Here is a 20,853-nt window from a genome sequence, read left to right on the forward strand (position 1 = left end):
AAGAGGAGGTGCCCCAGGCCGGATGGCTCTTATGGAGAGAGACAGGGCGGGAGGGGGTTAGCTGTCCCGACATCAGGAAGAGGGCAGGCCCACAAGTCTTCTGAATGGAGACAGGGAAGATGGGTGACTTCTGAAGGCACCAAGAGGCTCTGAGACGCAGCCTCTCGACGCTCTGGCCGGAGAGCCCACCGTCTGCTGGGGCCCCGCATGGCAGGGGGAGAAGCTCACAGGCGGTAGGAGGCATTCCCACGCCCTGAGTGCGTGTGTTTGATCCAAGGGTAAAGGTCCCTAAGGTGGGCTTTTCTGCTCTCCAGGCGGTGGGGAGGACAAGGCTTGCCGAACAGCCACTGTCTCAGGCCAACTCAGAACTTACTGGATTTTGTTTTGTTTTGTTTAAATCTCCCACCAGAAGGTCCCCAAGAGGAAATCAAGCAGCATGTTTGAAGAAGCAACCAGAAAGCAAAGAGAAGGTGGCCAGGGAACAGACATGTTGTTCCAGAGAGCCCGTGCTCTGCCCTCCGTAGGGGAAATACGAGCACCCGTGTGTCCCAGAACCTCCCACAGTGTGACTCGAGTCCTTGCCCAGCAGCGTCCTAGATGCTGACTTCCCATGAGAGTGCAGCCTTTCTCTGGGTCTCAGTTCAGGCCCATAAAAGAGGTTACGGTACAGCTTAGGGTCCCAGAGTTACTTAATTAAAGTCCTTGTGAACCAAGTGGTTCAGTCGGTTGGGCGTCTGCCTTCAGCTCGGTCATGACCCGGGGTCCTGGGATGGAGCCCAATGTCAGGCTCCCTGCTCAGTGGGGAATCTGCTTCTCCCTCTCCCTCTGCCCCGCCTCCCTACCTCCCCACCCTCTACACCTCCCCCTACTGACGCCAGCACAGGCACTCCCTCTCTCTTTCTCTTTAAAAAAAAATCCTTGTACACATGGACTCTTTCTGTGGACTGTTGGTGACTTTCAATTTAATTTTATTATTTTTTAAAGATTTATTTATTTGAGAGAGAGAAAGAGAATGAGCAGGAGGGGCAGAGGGAGAGAGACTCCCAAGCAGACTCCGCACTGAGCGGGGAGCCCAACACGGGGCTCCATCCCGTGACCTCGAGACCAAGACCTGAGCCAAAGCCAAGAGTCAAATGCTCAACGGACTGAGCCACCCAGGCACCCCAGTAACTTTAAATTTTAAATTGCTTTATTTAAAATGAATTCATTTCAGAACATTTTTGTGGGGAGGTCCTGGTTAGCTTAGTTCAAAACCTGATGTTATGGCGCCCAGTGCTTAACGGTATTATTCTAACCTTATTAAAAGCAAAAAGGAAACGTATTTACCTTTAAATGCGAAAATAATATCATTTCCTTTTTTTTCCAAAAGTGAAGACACAGAGGATGCGCAGACGAATGTCCCAAGCTGAGTAATGAGCGACGCGGGTCTTGTTAGCATTCCCACACGGGGAGGCAGGAGGAAGCGGTGGCAGCACGCCAGGGCTCCCCAGATCTGCGGATATGCCCGGACACCCCGCAGGAAAACCACCTCCGGCTCAGTCCAGATGCGGGGCTGGGATGTGTCGGAAAATGCTCCTGGACACAAGAGCTCCAGGTACTTAAGCCAGAGGCTCCCTGATTAGATTCAGGTGCTGGCAGAGGAGAGGGGCAGGGACAGGGAGGCCCGTTTGTGGGCGGCGGCATGGCTCTGCCAGGACCCCAGAGCCCAGATCGTGGGCCAGCTTTTCCTGGATCACTCTGACCCTCTGGGGGGCTGATGACCCCACTCCCTCCCTTGAACCCTGAGACTGGGACTGCCTTTAAGGCGGGCATGGGGGGACCCGGGTAAAGGCCTCCAGCATAGCCTCCCAGGACAGGGAACTGAGTGAGGCCAGCACACCCCTCCCACCCCCGTCCAGGCCTCACGCTCTCACTCACTGCCGAGCCCCCAGGAATGAGCCACCATATTCCACACCAGCCCCCATGCAACAGTTTTCAGATTATTTTCTCTCTACTAGGTTTGATTTTTTTTGTTCTCATGATGACATTCTGGAATGTTCCTTACAGAAAACAGGAGACAGAAATTCAGATGCCCCAAAACATCTCCTGGGATGCTGTGGGGCAAATCGCGTGACCCCATACTGTGTCCCAAAGAAGGCCGCCCTGGGCCTTCCTCGTTCACCTAATGCCACTTCCCTGGCATGGAATTGACTCTTGGCCATTTTTTAAAACTAAAAGCCTTGGGGATGACAGTCACCACCAGCTGTTGGGAGGTCTCCAAGCGGAGATGTGCCAAGAACCCGGCCAGTGCCCAGCAGAGCAAATGCCCAAGAAACGGAGCCTGCTGCTTTCAGCTGCGGGATGAGGCTCCTGGGAGTGACGGTGACCCCGTGGGCTCCTAAGCAAGGGCTCAGGTCACCCTGGACACTCTATGAGCCTGGCTGGGCTAGACTCCCCCTCTGTCCCTCTTCCTGTGTGTGCCTGCCCCGGTCACTGCATGTCTCTGAGCCTGTTGTCTCTCCCACAAGCTATAACAGCAACGTCCCAGACTTCCGTGAGGATTTGCTTCGAGTGCCTGGCGCGGGCTTGGAGCACCATGGGCGCTTCGTCAAGGTGTGCCGAGTGCGCCCCGGCCTCTAACTCTGCACCTGGAATGGGTCCTACTGGTCTCTGAGGGGAGGCTGGGGGGTGGGGGAGGGACAGGAGCCAGGGTGGGCTTGCCTCTAAGGCAAGAGACAAGGAAGGAAGGTGGGGGACAGGGTCCTGGGGACAAGGCCAGAGTGGCTACTCCCTCAGGAGGGCGGGAATGGGACAGGAAGGCATCCATGCTTACTGAGCACCTACTGTATACCAGATGTTTCCAAACACACAGGCAGCCAGAGTCAGCCCCGTTCCGCAAGGGGAGAGGTGAAGACGACGGGGGGGGGGGGGGCACTGGCCTGCTCAAGGCCACTTAGCACGTGGGCGGAGGAGCACAGTTTGAGTGTCCGTCAGCGGGCAAGGTGGCGTGATGCTCTTGGTCATCGAGTATGTGAGGGAGCGAACCGATGAGCGTGTTAAGGCGTCCGTGGATGCTGTGGCCCAAGCCCAGCCCACCCTTACCCACCTCTCCACCCCCAGGAGGCTGAAGGTGACCATAATGAAGTTCATTCCATCCCAGCCTCCAAGCTAAAACACAGAGGACTCGCCAAAGCACAGGGCTGAGGCAAATGTGGGGGTGCGAGGCCGCTGTGTCCCCTCTCCCGACGTCTGCACACCCCACATGGGTGACCGGGGTCCTCAGCAGAGCCTGTCACCCATCAGAGCTGGCTCGAAGGGTGCCTCCTGGTGGGGTCCCACACGGACCTCCCCCCATGGATCTTCGGCTCTCCACAACAGGGACATGACCTCCAGACTGCACTGAGCCCCCAGAACCTTCGAGGATCAATAGAGGTCTCCAACCCAGAGAGGGGGGAGGGCACCTATTCCTCCCCAAAGAGCTATGCCCCGTCAGACCAGGGGAGCTTCACTGCCAGGCCAGGGGAGCACGCCTGTGCCAGGAGGCCAGGCCTCTTTGGAGAAGTCGAAGGCTGTTCCGAAATTCATGGCAAGTTCACAGGGCAGGGGGCTGGGGGTCCCTGCAAGGCGATCCTTGGCCCAGAAGCGTCCCTTCAGGATCCTCCAACACCCGTCTCCCCACCAGTGCCTCCCTAGGTGAGCCCCTGATTGGCTGTGTAGCCTTAGACCAGTGGCTGCCCCTCTCTGGGCCTGGGTCCCGGCTAAGCGCTGTCAGGCTCGGCCCCCGCCCAGCCCCGCCTGGCGCCTGCTCCGCCACTGCCTTCGCCTGGCTCAGCTCCAGACAGCAGGGCACGGCTGTCACATGCTGAACCACGTGACAGGCAGCGGCTGGGGGCTCCATCCCACGGGGAGGAAGGGGGCCTCTGCAGCCCCTTCCCCCTGTCCCAGCAGGCTGAAGCCTCCAGGGGAGCCAGAGCAGGTGTGGGCCAGGAGACCTCTCCTGCCCCTCAGGTAGGCAGGGGCCGCGGGAGGGCCGGGGCGGCGAGAAGCATCTCCCAGGTGCCGGGGTGGCCCAGAGGCCCCAGGCCAGGATACCAGGCAGACACCCGGGGCACCAAGACAGAGGGGTAGTGGTGGGCCCAGGGTGGCAGGCACAGGACGAGGGCACAAGGGATGCTCTGCCCCGTACCTGTAACCTGATCACCTGCCTGTCTGACACCAGCGGCTGCTCGGGAACCAGCCCCCTTTGTGGCGCAGGTGTGCGTGGGGCGGGGGCCCCGCTAAGACAGAGGAAGGCCCCCTTGGCACAGCTCAGGCCCCAGAGGAGCAAGCTCAGAGGAACCACCGTGGGGACACTTACCATGACAGCTGTCCTAGAGGGCAGAGGGTGGAACGCTACCTTCAGAGGTGGGCGGGGACCTCTCGGGACGGTCGCGGCCCCTCCGCCCCAGAGCGACCAGCTTCCGGTGTGCGCCCCAGCCCCGCCGTCCGTGCCCTGTGGGGTCAAGTCCGGTCGCCTCTCTGGGGTTCCTGTTTTCTCCTGGTGAAATGGCAGGGTGCAGGGTGACCTGTTCTGAGAGGGGGTCCTGGGTGAGGTGGCATCGATGGACATAGCTGCGGGGAGAGCTCGGGAACGGAGGGGTCCGCGGGCTGGGCCCTGACACTGTCTTTCCGGGCTCCAGCCCTCTCTGGATCCCTGCTCTTCATTTTGCACCTGGAAAACCAAGGCTCCCAGGGGCGTGGGGGGTGGGAGGGCGGTGGTGTCGGGGCAGGGCTTCCCTGCTACTCCAGGCAATTGGACGCCACCCCGCGGCGTCGTAATTCCCAGGCCCACAGCCCCGGGCTGTCCTCCTCCAAGCTGGGCCTGGGTCTGGTGAGACCTTGGGCTGGATCCCTCAGCTCAGAGCTCCCTGAACACCTGCCGTGTGGCCCCAGAATCGGGCTGGCCCTCTCTGGGCCCTGGCTCCTTCTCTGTGGTCCGGGAGAGGATCCAGAGGCCCCTGAGAGAGAGGTAATGAAATCTCTGCCGGCAGCTTCCAGCCGGCCCAGAGCCAAGGTCAGGCACGAGGCCAGGGCAGCCCCGCCCTAGCGGCCCGCCCAGCCTCGGACATTTCATAACGACCGGGCATTGGGGCAGAGCGGGGACGGCCAGGAGGAAGGGCAGCTTGGCAGGGCCGCAGGTACGCTGTCCCAGGGAGGCGGGGATGAGTCCCCAGCAGCCAGGGCCCAGGACCAGGCTGGTGGGCTTGCTCGGGGACACCAGGCTGGGGGCTGCCTGGGCAGGCCTGGCCACTGGAGGCCACACACACAGGCTGGCTTTGTCTTCCAGGAGCTCCTCTGCCTGCCTGGGGAGAAAGGGGAAGGGGGAAGGAACTTCCTCTGCTCAGACCTAAGAGCTGGAGAGGGAGGGGCTAAGGAGAGGCTCTGGGGCCTTGAGGCTGGTGGCCGGCAGCTGTCCTTGTTTTGTCTCTCTTTGTCCTCTCATTGGGGTCACAGCACATCTTTTCTGGGGCTGAGGGCCGCAGCTCTGGACCTGGCTGCCCCAGGAGGGAATACACCCCCATCCCTGGTGGGAGAAGGGGGCAGGGGATGGGGGCGGGGCAAGCATCCATCTGGCAACACAGAGTTTCTGGGCGCTGCTACGCGAGCTCGGTGCTGGGGCCAGAGTACCCACTAACTATGGCACATCCCGTTCTTGGGAGCGGGCTCTGCCAGGATCCAGAAAAGAGGGATGAGCCAGACTCTGCCCTGCCTGGAGGAGGGGTTGATCATCAGAAGGTCTCAGAGCAACAGGGGAACTCTCCGGGGAACTCTCTGGGGTGGGGTTGGCTCCTCCCACAGGCTAAGGGTTGATCTCCAGTTCCCCCAGCCCCCATTGTAGGGAGGGGACTCTGCCAGAGCTTCTGGAGAGCCCATGAAAAGCCAGGTTCAGGCTCCAAGGGGAGATCAGATTGGAGACCCTGGGGTAGCAGGGCTGTGGGGTCATCAAGGCTGGCACTGTGACCTCCACTCTGGCAGCCTGATCGAGGACCCCCCCAGACCCTCAGAGCCCCAAGTTGTTTATCTCTCTCACCCCTACATGGCTCTCAGGTTGATGTCTTTTCCTCCCTCGTGCCCACACTGGGCCAAGTTCTCTCCTTGGGCTCTTCCCCAAGGTCTCCTCCCCGGAGCCCCCTTGGCACAGCTGTCCTTCACAGTCTGTCTGAGTCGCGCTCGTTCAGAGCCATGGTCACCGAGCACTCGCAGGGCTCGGCCTCGCACACAACACTGCGTGCCTGAATTCTCCCAACAGCGCCCTGGGGCAGCTACGTACCATCCCCATTTCTCAGATGGGGCAGGAAAGCCGCAGGGGAGCCAAGCAACCCGCTCAGGGGCTCCTAGCTCACAAACAGGCTGCCGGGATTCGAGCCCAGACCTCCAGGCCCCGACGCCATACCGAAGGGGTGTTCTTAGGGAGGCTCTTGGGGTCTCAGTCCGTTGAGCATCTAACCCTTGATCTCAGCTCCTGTTCTGATCTCAGGGCTGTGAGTTCAAGCCCCGTGCTGGGCTCCACACTGGGTATGGAGCCTACTTTAAGAAGGAGGGGGGGTTCCCTTAGGAGGCTTCCAGGACATCTCAGGACGTGGAAGCAGTGAGAATGACAGAGGCTGGTTGGGGAGCAGGGGGGGCCGCTCCATGGAGAGCACATCACAGGACGGGCCACCTCGTAGGGCGGGGGGTGGGACAGTAGAGTCCCAGTGATGCTTTGGAGCCAGCAGACCGGCATGCCCAGCTGACTCAACCCCTCCCTGACGCCATGCGATCTGTCTGGGCCTCAGCTTCCCCCAGGGGAGCCGTGCAGACACCCACGTCAGGCTGACCAAGGTCGGCATGTGCGGTCAGTGCCTGCTCATCGTGATAGCTAGAGGAGTCCCTGGGCCAAGGCCTTAAGGGGATGTGGCTCATCCTCCCCCAGCCTCCAAGTCAAGGGAAACAGGCCTGGCCCTTGTCATCCTCTGCTGTCTTGGCCCCTCCTACCCCATCCACCGGCCCCAGGAGCTGCAGGTCAAGAACACATGCGGCACGGCAGGTGGCTGAAGCCGGGGCCCCTTAGTGGGCGGCGGACCCTTGGGCCCACCAGCCGCTGGGACCTTGGCAGTCAGCCAGAGGAGGTCCCAAGGGGAAGCAAGGCGGGGACTAGTGGGAGTAATGGGGAGTCAGAGGCAGAGCGGGGTACAACCAGTGCGTCTTCTCACCCTCAAGGGCGGTGCCCAAATCCAGCCACGTGCCCCTGCTCCCTGTCTCTGCATCTGCAGTTCAGGCCAGACCCCTGAGGCGTCCCCTCTCCCCAGGGGTCAGGCTGCCATGTAGGGGGATGGAGGGTGGGGGGGGGGGCAGCCCTCTGTTCCTCCAGATTCCTTCGCATCCTGGTTTCCAGGGTAGAAAAGGGGGGTAGTCTTGGGTCACCTCCTTGCCCTCTCTGTGCCGAGACGTCCCTCTCCTTGCGAGGGAGAAGACGGTGCCCTCAGCAGGCTGTTGTAGGGGTCAAATGTGTCACGCAGGCACAGGAAATGTCATTCAACATCCTTATGAACTTCCACAATATCACATGTTCCCAAGGGGTGGGGGTCGGGGGGGGAGGTGGGCTCCAAGACCCCAGCCCAGACCGATCCAGGAAGCCCCACATCTGTGTCCTTTGTGAGGTCACAGACCCAGGCTCCCCCAGGAGGTGGCCTGGGCTCCTGGGCACACCTGGGCGGTACCCAGCTTCCCATCCCCTAACGGGCATCCCGTGATCCCTCTGTCCAGATTGACCAACGTTGGTGGGTGGGGGACAATATTGGGTGAGTCGGCCGCAGTGTTGCCAGGCGAGGCTGCTGGAATGTTCCGTCCAGCACCCCCACAGAGCTCCCCTCCCTTCCCTCGCCCAGAGGTGTGCTGTTCCAGTTACGTGCCTGACATTTTTGTGGGTTCTGCAGACGTAGCTTATGAAAAGGCACAGAGCCCTTGGGGGGCAGATGAGGTGGGCGCACTCTGTACTCCACACCCATCCGCAGGGGTCCGGAGGGGCCCACGAGACAAAACAAGGAGTGGCAGCGGGTGGAGAGAAAGAAACGCTGGCTGGGAATTTAGTGACCCCAGCCGCGGCTGACCTCCAGCCCGTGCACCGCGGCCATGGCTTTAGGGGGCCTGATGTCATTTGTTTGTCGGGACGATGGCAAGTGCTGTTATTATTCCCACTTTACAGACAAGGAAATTGAGGCAGAGAGATGAGTGGCCTGCCCAAGGTCATAAGGCCAGAAGGAGGCCGAGCCGGGGGTGACAAGCCCAGATGGCAGCTCTGGAGGCCAGGAGGGCCTTGGCACTGCCCGGTGTCCCTTCCTCCGAGAGGCGCGTGGGGTCTGGGGGCAAGCCTGGGACCGAGAAAGGCTCTGAGAATGTCCCCTCTCTGCTACGCTGGCACTGCCTCTGGGTCCCATGGGATCTGTCTTGTGCCCCCAGGCAACTGCTTCGTTCTCCAGACCAGAGCAGGAGGCCTGTGGGGTCAGCCTGCCCCTCCCCCATCACGCCCAGGGCTGCAGCCAGACTCTCGGCACAGAGTTCCCTTCCGGCCGGGCCATTCTATTTGGCTGGAGCAGGCTCAGCTCTCGAGACCATGGATCACTCCAGAAATCTGAGGGCCGTGGGGCAGCCACTTAACAACAGCTGGCAGCTTTGGGCATGCTGACACCTGGCCCTGGGCTCAGAGCTGGACAGCGTGGTCTCCTCTTTGAAAAACAGCCTGTCAGCTGGTGGCCGCTAGCGTTACCCTCCCTGACAGATAAGGAGGCCAAGACCTAACTCGGGCAGGGAGGCAAAGAGGGGCCAGCGGGAGAGAGGATGGAACCCCCTCCCCATGTGAAGGAGTAATCAGGGAGAGCTGCCTAGAGGAGGCGTTCACCAAGCTGAGACCTGAAGGGAAGGGAGTCAGAGAGGGCAGGAGGAAAGGGTCCCCACGGGTCCTGGGCACCAGGCCAAGAAGCAAGTACGTCACCCTGCTCCTCTGATGAGTTTCGAGTAAACAGGTGGCAGCCCGGGGGACTGTGGGGACCCCACCGGACCTCCCGCCCAGGCTGCTGACAGCATGGAGGCATCGGGGGCCCCCCAAGCCCCTGCCGCCTACTGTTCCAGCTCCTCCAACACTGGGGCTGGTGAGAGGGGCAGAGACAGTGGAAGCCACCGCCCAGGTCCCCCAGGTCCCCCAGCCGCCCCCCCACCCCGTGCTGCCACCAGCCAGCCTGGCTTCCCTAGGCAGTGCCCCCAGGAGAGGGGCAGGAGGCGCAGCGTATTCTGTGTCTGGGTTGTCCCCCAGTGGCGGGGATGGTAGCTGTTGGTGGACTGTCCTCTACTTGCCGAACTCTTCCTGGTTACTCCACACAGACCTGGCAGGGATGAAGGCAGCCCCATCTCCATGAGGGGCACCGGAGTGGGAGGGGGGCCATGGTTTGGGGCTCATTTCCGTGTGGCAGGGAGAAATGAGGTTCCCCGGCTGCCAGCCTACCTTTTGGGGCTCTGGGGTAGCTGCTCCCAAGCACCACCCCCCACCCCGCGTGCTCTCCTGCCCCCAGCCCAAGGTCCAGGGCTCTCCCGCCCACTGGCCAAGGGGAAGGGATTGGGGGTCCATCAGAATGTGTGTGTGTGTGTATGTGTGTGTGTGTGTGCGCACGTGTGTAGAGGGGGCAGCCCCGGCCCTCTGGGGTCACGTGGGAGTCCTTGTGGGCGTGTCCGTGAGCCCATAGAGGTACAGCCAGGGGCACAGGGAGGATGCCCGAGAAGGTGGGGAGCCCCGGCCCACGCTGCCCCCTCCCTGCAGGATGGACCCCTACGCGGACACCCTGCGGCGGCTGCGGGAGGCCTTCAGCACAGGGCGGACGAGGCCCGCTGAGTTCAGGGCGGCGCAGCTCAAGGGCCTCCGCCGCTTCCTGCAGGAAAACCAGCAGCTTCTGCAGGAGGCGTTGGCGCAGGACCTGCACAAGGTGGGCGGGGCCGGGGGTTGGAGGCGGGGCCGGGGGCCGGGGACACGCGGGATGGGGGCCGCAGCTTCCTCCCTGAGCAGGGACTAAGGCCATGCAAACCCCACTCCCTTCCCTGTGCCCGCACGGCCTCTTCGCCTCTTCCGCAGCGTCTGTCCGCGCATTTACCCTCTGCCCCACAACGCCGTACTGAGCACCTACCATGTTCCGGGTCTCCTGTTCTAGGCCAACGGGGTACAACAGAAAGTGAACCAAAATCCTTGTGCCCAGGGAGCTGGCCTTCCGGAGAGTGGCACAAAACAACAGTAAAGAACTAATTGTATAGTATATTGGATGGTTTCAAGTGCCATGGAGAGACACTCCCGGGGTGAGAGGGGCAAGAGCGCGAACCAGGAGCAGGGCGGTGTTTTACATGTGGGAGTCAGGGGCAGTTTCTCTGAGGAGACCTGCGGGAGGGAGTACTTTGGAGGAAGAACTTTGGAGGAAATGGCAGCAGGCACAGCATGTGCAAAGGCCCTGAGGCAGGCGGCCTCTGTGCTTGAGGAGCAGCAAAGAGGCCAGCATACCTGGAGGGGAGTGAGAGATGAAGAGATGCACAAAAGATAGATCCAGGGAGGCGGGTCACACCATGTCGTGCCTCGTGCACCACAGATGAGTTCAGTTTCACTCAGAAGGTTGGGCGTCATTGGCCTCTCTCCAAACCTGCAGGCCTGAGGGCTCGGCTCCTCCCAATTTCAGTAGCAGCCCAGCAATGCATTTGCTTCCGGACAACCTCCCACTACCTCAGCCGACAGGGCCCAACCGCTTGGCTGCTCGTGCCCCAGAGGGTCCTTCTCTGGACAAAATGTCCTCTGCACCTGCCACCAAGGCCACGGTGTCCAGACCCACCCCCAGGCTCCCCTGGCCCCTCAACGCCTGGAACTCCTCACGGCCAGGCCTATGCCTCTTTGCCGCCGGGTGAGGTGCCACCCTTGCAGTGGGCCTGCAGGTTCCACCCAAGTCACGATAGAGACCCCGGGGCCAGCGGAGCCGGGGTCCTTCAGTAGCTTCCTTGGGTAGCTCCCGAATTACAGGCACGCTGCCAAGTGTCCGCCCTGTCCCCAGAGCAGTCATGGACTTTGAGACTAGTGCCTCAGGGCATCTAGGGTCATCCCTTGGGGACAGCAAAGTGTGTCCACAAGGACTTACCTTGAGGATGTGGCTTCCTGGTGATGCCTGCTCCCTTTCTCAGTGTCCACAAACCTGCCCTTAACTGTGATGCCCCGGGACTGTAGCCAGTTGAGGCCCAGGCTTCCTTGTCAGCAGTTTCTGGAACCATCTGTTTTCCCATGAACCTATGAAACCAGGGTTCTCTCCTCGACAGTCCTCACCCCTGCCGCCTGGTGCCATCACCTCACCCAGTCTGCTTCTTGCTAACTAGGAACACAGCAAGCCGGCGCCCACCTCAGAGCCTGGAATTTTCTGTCTCCACGTATCCGCGGGCTCACCCCCTCCCAGTTCTCACCACTCAAAGGTCACCTCATCCCAAGGCTGGCACTGATAATCTTGTATAAAGCAGAGTACACACACACACACACACACACACATACATGAGCACACACAGGTGCGCACACACGCATTCGCGGACACCCATGCACTCACGTGCGTGTGCCCGTGCACAGCCCCCAACACACACACACACACACGCACACACACACACACACACACACAATGCACGCACACCACACACTCCAGCAGTCTCTGTTCCCTATCCCCTGTTTCACTCCCATGGCTCTGGTCACATCGGTGTTCTCTGTGTCACAGCGGCTGTCCCCCTCCAACGTCTGCTCTGTGGGGCAGGCTCTCTGGGCCCAGTGCTGTCTCTCCCTGCTGCATTCCTAGCACAGGAGGGACTCCCGAGGGCTGGAAGCCCTCATTGAACACGGAGTGCGTGAATGAAGGAGCCGACTGGGGTCCCCCAGCCCGAACCCTGCCACTGTCTCTCCCCTGCAGTCAACCTTCGAGGCAGAGGTGTCTGAGATCAGAATCAGCGAGAGCGAGATTGACTTGGCCCTCAGGAATCTGAGGTCCTGGATGAAGGATGAGAAAGTGCCCAAGAATCTGGTGAGCTGGCCCCGGGGAGGGAGAGGGCACACAGACAGCCTCGCCCACTGGAGGGTGGCACAGAGGGCCTGGGAGTCTCAAGGCCCCACCACTCACCACCACCCTGGCCCTGGGGCCCAGGCCACGCAGCTGGACTCGGCCTTCATCCGGAAGGAGCCCTTCGGCCTGGTGCTCATCATCGCCCCCTGGAACTACCCGGTGAACCTGACCCTGGTGCCCCTGGTGGGTGCCCTCGCTGCAGGTAAGAGCAGTTTGGCCCTTCCCGCTGCCCGCTGTCCCCGCTGTCCCCACCCTCAGGCCCCCTGGTGGCCCACAGAGCCTGTGAGCGGGAGCTGGCCACGAGGGGCTAAGAAAAGCCGGTTCCCGCCTGGCCCAGCATCCCGGGGTAGTGGGGCCTCGGGCCTGTCAGTCACCTCTCAGCCAGATGCTTCTCCTGAGAGCAGAGCGAGGCCGGGCACCAGGGGCAAGGGCTGAGCGGAGGCGGGAGAGGCCGGCCCTCTCCCAGCGCTGCCCCTGCCCCGCCCCGCAGGGAACTGCGTGGTGCTGAAGCCTTCGGAGTTCAGCAGGAGCACAGAGAAGGTCCTGGCTGAGGTCCTGCCCCGATACCTGGACCAGGTGAGCCAGGCATGGAGTGGGCCCAGCAGCTGCACTGGGGTTCCGCAGGACCTGAGTTCCAGCCTCCGTCCTGCCTCCTTTGGGGTGTGCAGCCATGGCTGGGTTGCTGCCCTCTTTGCTGCCATCGAGTGAAACAGAGAGCCAGTGCGTCCAGCTGTGCTCTCGGGACCGTGGCCCCAGAACCTGCCTTCTGTCTTCCGGAGCCTGCCGGAGCCTGTCTTCTGGGCAGCCCTGACCACACCCCCACCCTGCCTGCCGCCTGTGCACCCCTCAACCCCAGCCGGGCCCTAACCTCACACCTTCCGGGCTGGGACTGCGGGGGACACCGGGCAGCTCCCTGCTCCCATCTGGCCCATCTAGGTCCCTGGAATCTGTGGGTCAGGTCCAGCGGGGGGGAGCACACAGGGAGGTAGCCCCCTGCGTTCCCCAGGCTGGGGTCCCAGAGGGAGCCGTCTGCCACCCTGCCTTGCAGAGCTGCTTTGCCGTGGTGCTAGGAGGGCCCCAGGAGACCGGGCAGCTGCTGGAGCACAAGTTCGACTACATCTTCTTCACGGGTGAGGCCAGGGTGCCCGCGGCATGCAGGGCTTGGGGGCTCTGCATGGGGATGGTCGAGCGCAGCCACCCCCTCAGGGTGCTTGTCCCCAACCCTGGGAGAGGCCAAGGGACCCATGCGCACAGACAGCCAGGAAGGAAGCAGGCTGGCTCCAGGACAAGCTTGCTCTGTGCTCCTTGAGCAGGCTGGGGAGCAGCCCTGGCCCCTGGGACCCTCCAGGCCCCTTCCCTGGTCACGGTCTCGTGGATGACAGCCTCTGCCCGTGCCGAGCTCCCACTGTGACAGGCTCCCCCCTGGAGACCTTATAGACCACCCACTGGTCTCAGGACCTTATACATGATCCTACTGACCCAGGGCCCTGTGGCGGGCTGGACAGATGAGGCTTTGGAGGACAAGGTAATGACGAGCCATGGCACCCAGCTGGGGTCGCTTTGGGGACCAGGATTGGGGAGGCTGGATTTTCCTCCCAGGCCCTCAGTGAGAATCGCTTTCTGCGGTCCTCTGCCATCTCCCTGGCACGTGCCCATGAGTCCCAGACACCACCTGGCTTCAGGTGACAGGATCGGGGTGTGTGTGGGGGGGGTCCCATAAGGGTCACAGAGCCAGAGAGGCAGGGAGCCGTGTTCCCTGGCCGAGGTTCTGGAGGAGAGAGAAAGCAGACGGGGCGGAGAGCCGCTTCGGGGGCCTCCTGCTCACTGGCCTCGTGCCTGTACACCTTGTCCACACCAGAGCAGGGGGAGTGTGGTCTCTGCCTTTCTCCCCACAAAGCCTGCCACAAGCCCAGGACAGGGCCCATGGGCCCATGGGCCCAGCTTGGCGGCCAGGGAGCCTGCTACAGAAGCAGGGGGTGGAGTCCTCAGCTGGTCCTGTAGATTCCTGGTGGCTGGAGGGTGGGGGGAACACGGGGAGGGGTGGTCCGCCTTCCACCATCACACCTGGCACCTCGGCGGGCTTTGGGCCTTTGACTTGGGCCAGGAACCCGGGCAGCCTGCGCAGAGGCTGGGAGACTGACCAGGACCTAGTCTGCCATGAGCCCCTGACTCCTGCAGGACTGTCCTTGTCTGACGACAGTCACAGATCTGTCTTGAGGGTATGTGAACTTGTGGAAGGCTTTGTCACAGCCCGTGGCCAGGCGAAGCATCCATTCACTTGCTCGCTGTTTTCTGAGGGAACATGCCCTGTCCAGACGCCGTCCTAGCCTTGCGATAAAGCGAGGGCTGAGGAGACAGAGCCTCCCTGCCGGGGGAGCTCATGCTATAACAAGGGGACAGGGGACAGAGAATTGAACAGCGGGCCCTTGGAAGGGACTCTGGCAGGGAAGCGTGACAGGATTCAACAGACAAGGGGAGCCTCATAGACAAGGAGATGTTTCTGAAAGACAGGAGGACCTGAGGGAGGTGAGGACAGGTGAGGGGATGTGGGGGGGCCTGGAGCAGGGTGGGCCGGGGGGAAAGGGCAGGGAAGCTGGGCCAGGCTAGAGCAGGGACATCAGGCTCCCAGGTGGTGGCCGGAGAGGGCCATCCCAGCAAAAATGGCAGCACAGGACCCTGGGCCAGGCATGGGCAGGGACATCTTGGATACAGGGAACTTTCGGTGAGGGGGAGGTGGGATGGAGAGGACTGTGGGACCCTGGAGCTGGGCAGGTGGCCACTTCAGCCAAAGGCCGGGAGCAGAGGGAAGGGGGGGTGGTTAGGGTGGTGTAGCCGCCAGGTTACGTCAGAGAGAAAGACCCAAACGGCAGCCCTTGGAGCTGGACTCTGGCTTTGGACCAGAGCAGTCTCTGCCAGTTCTGGAGACTGGAGAGGTAGGGGGGATGGAGCGGGGCAGGCCGGCAAGAGTCACTGGCAGGGGGGCACCTGGCTGGCTCAGTCGTTAAGCATCTGCCTTCCACTGAGATCATGATCCCAGACTCCTGGGATCAAGCCCCACATCAGGCTCCCTGCTCAGTGGGGCCTGCTTCTCCCTCTCCCTCTGCCCCCCCACCCACCTGTGTTCCCTTTTTTGCTGTGTCTCTCTCTGTCAAGTAAATAAATAAATCTTTAAAAAAAAAAAAAAAATCACTGGCAGAGGGAGCTGGGGATCAGAAGCAGGGCAAGGGGCTCCTGAATTTCTAACAAGGCAGGTCAGGAGAGGGAGCCAGGGACCTGGCCTGTGCTCTGTGCAGACCCCTCCATGGATCCCGTGTGGCTGGGCTGGGCTGGCCGAGGCTGTAAGCAAGGTGCTGGTGCAGACACCGGCAGGGGAGGGCCAGGGGAGGGCTGGCATCCTCCAACTCCACCACCTCTCCAGGGAGGTCAGGCCAGGGCCTGAACTCCCCCGCCAGGGGTCCCAGCCCACAAGCGGAGGCCATCTCACCTGGCTGAGGTGACTGAGGGTCACCCTGGTTTCTTTCCACTGCCCAGGGAGCCCCCGTGTGGGCAGGATCGTCATGGCTGCCGCCGCCAAGCACCTGACGCCCGTCACGCTGGAGCTGGGGGGCAAGAACCCCTGCTACGTGGACGACGACTGCGACCCCCAGACCGTGGCCAACCGCGTGGCCTTTTTCCGCTACTTCAACAGCGGCCAGACCTGCGTGGCCCCCGACTACGTCCTGTGCAGCCCGGACACGCAGGAGCGGCTGCTGCCCGCCCTGCAGAGCGCCATCACCCGCTTCTACGGCGACGACCCCCAGAGCTGCCCGAGCCTGGGCCGCATCATCAGCGACAAGCACTTCCAGCGGCTCCGGGGCCTGCTGGGCTGCGGCCGCGTGGCCATCGGCGGCCAGAGCGACGAGAGCGAGCGCTACATCGGTGAGCGCGTCCTGTCGCCGCGCGGTCGCCGGGCGGAGGCCCTCCCAGGACAGGACGCGGGTCGCGCGTGGGCCTGGAGCCTGGGCCGCGAGCCCGGGCCCCGCCCTCGACACCCAGTAGCCCCGCCCCGCCCCCTCGTCGCCCCGCCCCGCCTCGAGGCTCCCAGGGCCCCGCGATCTAGCCCAGCCTGGACTCCTGCCTCCCCCACCTCTGCTCCACCTCGGCCCCCGCCCGGGCTGGACAACCCCTCGCCGTCCTTCCTGGGGGCCGCGGGTGGTGGCCCCCCCTTCCCCGCAAGGCCCCTGAGCCCCGCCCGTGGCCCACCCCCACCCCCGTCCCGCCCCAGCGCTGAGGGGTCCCTTGTGCCCGCAGCCCCCACGGTGCTGGTGGACGTGCAGGAGACGGAGCCGGTGATGCAGGAGGAGATCTTCGGCCCCATCCTGCCCATCATGAACGTGAGGAGCCTGGACGAGGCCATCGACTTCATCAACCGTCGGGAGAAGCCCCTGGCCCTGTATGCCTTCTCCAACAGCAACCAGGTGGGGGCCCCAGGGGGCCCTGGGTGGGGGGCCCAGGCAGGGGGGGCTGGACAGAGATGGGGTCAGGGGCCACAGTGGACGGCGGACTGGTGACAGCAGAAGGGGAGATGGCTCCAGGATTGGAGTGGACCAAGGGGCCTGGAGGGAGGGTTGGGTGTCCTGCTTCTCTGGAGCAGTCACAGAAATTCTAGGGTGGGGCACTCTTGGTTCTGTCACTGTCCTTTCTGCCCCCAACCTAAGCAACAGTCTCCAGGGTTCATGTCCGCGGCTCCATCAGCACCCCGCTCTGTCTTCCTCATCATCTCTGCTGGCTGTCAAATGTCCCCTTCCAGTACTGGGCACACACGGAATGGCATGGAATGACTAGGGGAGAATGAAGGACCAGAACACACAGGAGGGACGGTGAACCCCAGCCCCCTGCCCTGCTCAGCCCCTGGGGGCATCCTGGGAGCCTCAAGGGCAAAGGGCAGGCGTCTACAGCTCAGGGCACACCTTCCTCTCTCACACAGCTCTTAATGAGATCCCTCGGAGATTGGACAGTGTGGGTTTTTTCTTTTTTTAAGATTTTATTTATTTATTTGAAGAGAGAGAGCATGAACAAGGGGGAGGGGCAGAGGGAGAGGGGAAGCAGGCTCCCTGCTCAGCAGGAGCCCCGATGCAGGGCTCAATCCCAGAACCCTGGGATCATGATCTGAACCAAAGCAGACGCTTAACCGACTGAGCCACGCAGGTGCCCACGCAGTATGTTTTCAGTAAACTCTTTATTTTGGAATAATTTTTTACTTTACAGAAGACAGAGATAGTCCAAGGAGTCCCAATATAACCCGCTACCAGTTTCCCCCATTTAAGGGCCCTTGTGTTCAACAAAACGAAGAGATGGTGCTTGGTCGGTTACTGTTAACAACACTCCAAATTCGATTTGAGCTTCACATTTTTCTTTCAGCCCAAAGAGCCCAGCGAGAGCCCTACATTGCCTTAGTTGGGGATCCTCTTGTCTGTCACCGCCGCTCAGCTTGAGAGGCGCTGACCAGGTCCCATGCAGCATGTCCCCAACCTCGGTGGTCTGGTGTTTGTCTCATAAAAGATTACCACGGAGGCGAGGGCTGGCCTCCGAGCTCCTATCAGGGATAGGGATCCACACATCACTGGTGAGTCCAAGGTCTCGGCTGCCAGGGGTCTCCACCAAGAGACCGACCTCTTCTTTGAGAGTAAGTCTCAAAGTCGAGCCCCCCTTCCATGGGATTGAGCGCCACCTGCTGAAGGCGGACACCTACTTCCATCCCCTGGAATACGTAAGAACGATTTGGCTCTTGACTCCCGTGCACCTGTTTCATTCTCCAGGTCACAATGCAACACTGCCTTGTGTCCTTGCTCAGGCTGTCCCTCTTCGGGCACTGGGAGCTGCTGTGTCCTTCAGTGTGTGCCCCCCCTCATCCTTTTGTTTTCCAACCACTTCCTTCCTTTCAGGGTTCACGAGCTGCTTCGGCTCATCCCGTGTTTCCCTGGCCCAGCCCGAGTCAGTCATTCCTCCAAGGAGCCTTGCTCTATCTGGATAATAGTAACTTCAGAAAATTGACAATCCGAGTTTTTTGGAAAGGGGTCAATTTTCTCAACGCCCAGCACTGACTGGCCCCGGGGACCCATGGCCGCCCCAACACAGTGACAACCTGCTCCCTCTTGTGTCACTATCATTACCCACCTCCACGTGATTTCTGAGCCCTGTGATGGGGCGGTTCCCTCTTACCATGCAGACCAGCCGTTAGCTCAGGATCACATGTCATAACTAAATATAGCCAAGTTTTCTGGCAATGACTATAGTGTTTACTGATCATTTCCCCTCATTCTTCCAAAAAACCTATAGGTTAAAGAGAAAAGGGCTTCTTGGGGCACCTGAGTGGCTCAGTCCTTAAGCGTATGCCTTCAGCTCAGGTCATGATCTCGGGGTCCTGGGATCGAGCCCCGCATTGGGCGCCTGCTCCTCCCTCTCCCACTCCCCCTGCTTGTGTTCTCTCTCTCAGTGCCTCTGTCAAATAAATAAATAAAATCTAAAAAAAAAAAAAAAAAAAAAAAAGAGAGAGAGAGAGAGAGAGAGAAAGGGGCTTCTTTAAGTAAAGCAAGGGCCACGTTCATGTTCCTAAAATGCACACCTGGCTTCATCACCCCATCTCAAGGTCCTCCCTGTGCTGCACACTGCACAGCCCAGCCCCTGGGTCTCTGCACCTGCCCTTCACTCTGCCTGGGGGGACCCCTTCCCCTGAGAGGCAGCAGTGGCATCACGTCCCTCCCTTGGGACGCTTCCCTGACTACCTGGCATTTCACCTTGAACTCTCCAGGTCCCCAGGGGACCGCTGAGCTTCCTGCCTCCCTCTTGGCCCTGCGTCTGTGTCACCAGCCCCCTTGCAAGGGCCACGCTCGAGCAGCTGCACCGGAAACATGTCCAGACTTGGAGACTCGGGGGCAGGCTTCGACACAACCACACCTCCCCACCTGTGACACTCCCAGGGTGGCCAGACTCTTCCACCCTGCGGGGTCCTGCGGGCTGGCCTCTGGCTGCCCCGCCACAGGGCCTCATGGCTGTTCCCCTCCCCACCAGGTGGTCAAGCGAGTACTAGCCCAGACCAGCAGCGGGGGCTTCTGCGGGAACGATGGTTTCATGCACATGACCCTCGCCAGCTTGCCTTTCGGAGGAGTGGGTAAGTGCTGGCAGAGCCCCGCCTTCTCTCGCTGTTACTGGACTGAGGGCACCCCTGCCTCCATCCTGCAAAAACCTTCCAGACCTGCCCCTGCATGTACATATGGATGGGGACCCATAAGGACACCATTTGGGGTTCTGGTACGGGGGCCAGCAGTGGTGCCTGGTCCTGGAGGCCCACACAGACCCGGCGTCCACACTCAGTCCACCCCCACCCCCGGACAATTTGCCAGGCCCTCTGGACAGTGGCTTGGGTGCCTAGTGTGGGCAGGTGCCCATCTCTGGCTCTCCCATGCCAGTGAAGAAGTGGTGGGATCAGAGAGGATCATGGCTACCCCATATCACACAGACGGCCCATTTCGCAGACGGGGAAACCAAGGTCCTACTGCGTGTGACCGACCGGCAGAGCCTAGGTGTGTCTGACAGCCTCCCGCTGGCCGCTGCGGGGCTGACTGGCGTGTCCCATGTCGCCCTGCAGGTGCCAGTGGGATGGGCAGCTACCATGGCAAGTTCTCCTTCGACACCTTCTCCCACCACCGCGCCTGCCTGCTGCGCCACCCTGGGCTGGAGAAGATCTACTCCATCCGCTACCCGCCCTACTCGCCTCGCAACTTGAGGATGCTGCTGGTGGCCATGGAGGGTCGCAGCTGCAGCTGTACCCTGCTCTGAGCCCAGCTCACACCTGTGAGTCTGCTGCCCCTGCCGCCTGCGGCTAGGGCAGATGTGGCCTGGTGCACACACCCGGGGGGGAAAAGACCACAGCCCAGACCAGGGCATGCCCTGTCCCTCCTGGGGCTTCTCTCTGGGAGCCCTCAGCCTGCTGCCTTCCAGCTTCCCTCAGCTGACCCCAACTAGGACGGACCAAGGCAAGGGAGCCTGGAAGACTATGCGGTAACCTGCCCCCGGTACCCACACTAGCCACCTGAGTCCTGGGGGAGGCCAGCAGGTGTGGACACTTCTGAGCCACCCCCCTTCACAACCAGCACCTCCGGACATCACTGTGGGGATTACATTTTGGAGTTTAATAATAAATGAGTCATTCATCCCAAGCTCCTGTCTCCTCCTTTGGGCGGTGTCCGTCTTTCTCCCCTCAGGCCTTCTTGGGAGTTCTGAGCGCCTTCCTGTCCCCCCAGTGGCTGGCCCTGGGTGCCTTCCCCTTACCACGTCCCACACCAGAGTCACCCTCTCCTGCTCATCCTCCTGGGCCCTGATGCCATGGAGTCATCCCTTACCCACTCAGCCACCAAACCAAAGCCCTGGGGCCCCCCGGCTCAACATCCCCTTCTCACCTCCCAAGTCCCACCTCTGAGCAAGTCCTGATGGTGCTATAAAGCTGCAGAACTTGCAATCCACAGACCTGGCCGCCAGGACCAAGGCCATCTGTCACCTCTCCTTTCCCCACAGGCCTGAGCTGAGGGCACTCCCTGATCTTCCCAAAGCTCACCCGGGCCATGCCACCCCGCCGCCCAGCCTGAGCCCCTCAGTGGCTCCCTGTGGCCCGGAAGTCAGGACCCACATGAATCCTTGGGGGCTCCTCCACAGCGCTGGGTCCCTGTCGTCCTTCTCCAGAGGACCTCTGCACGCACGCCCCGCA

General features: G+C 61.5%; 1 protein-coding gene across 3 annotated transcripts; it reads left to right on the forward strand.

Moving 5' to 3' along the window:
• The first annotated feature begins 3,847 nt into the window (after nt 1-3,847).
• On the forward strand, nt 3,848-20,308 carry ALDH3B1 (aldehyde dehydrogenase 3 family member B1). Of its 3 annotated transcripts, none has more exons than XM_059149586.1 (10): nt 3,848-3,987; nt 9,809-9,971; nt 11,961-12,071; nt 12,192-12,312; nt 12,601-12,686; nt 13,159-13,240; nt 15,642-16,028; nt 16,401-16,567; nt 19,161-19,260; nt 19,738-20,308. In XM_059149586.1, exons 2-10 carry the CDS (start codon nt 9,810-9,812, stop codon nt 19,926-19,928), a joined length of 1,407 nt encoding a protein of 468 aa, XP_059005569.1. In that variant the 5' UTR covers nt 3,848-3,987; nt 9,809; the 3' UTR covers nt 19,929-20,308. The 3 variants fall into 3 exon arrangements, with proteins under 3 accessions (XP_059005569.1, XP_059005577.1, XP_059005581.1); XM_059149594.1 differs by lacking the exon at nt 3,848-3,987 and adding an exon at nt 5,050-5,156; XM_059149598.1 differs by lacking the exon at nt 3,848-3,987 and adding an exon at nt 6,831-6,853.
• Nucleotides 20,309-20,853: the final 545 nt, after the last annotated feature.

This window comes from Mustela lutreola, chromosome 1, assembly GCF_030435805.1.
Source record: "Mustela lutreola isolate mMusLut2 chromosome 1, mMusLut2.pri, whole genome shotgun sequence".
Lineage (NCBI taxonomy): Eukaryota > Metazoa > Chordata > Mammalia > Carnivora > Mustelidae > Mustela > Mustela lutreola.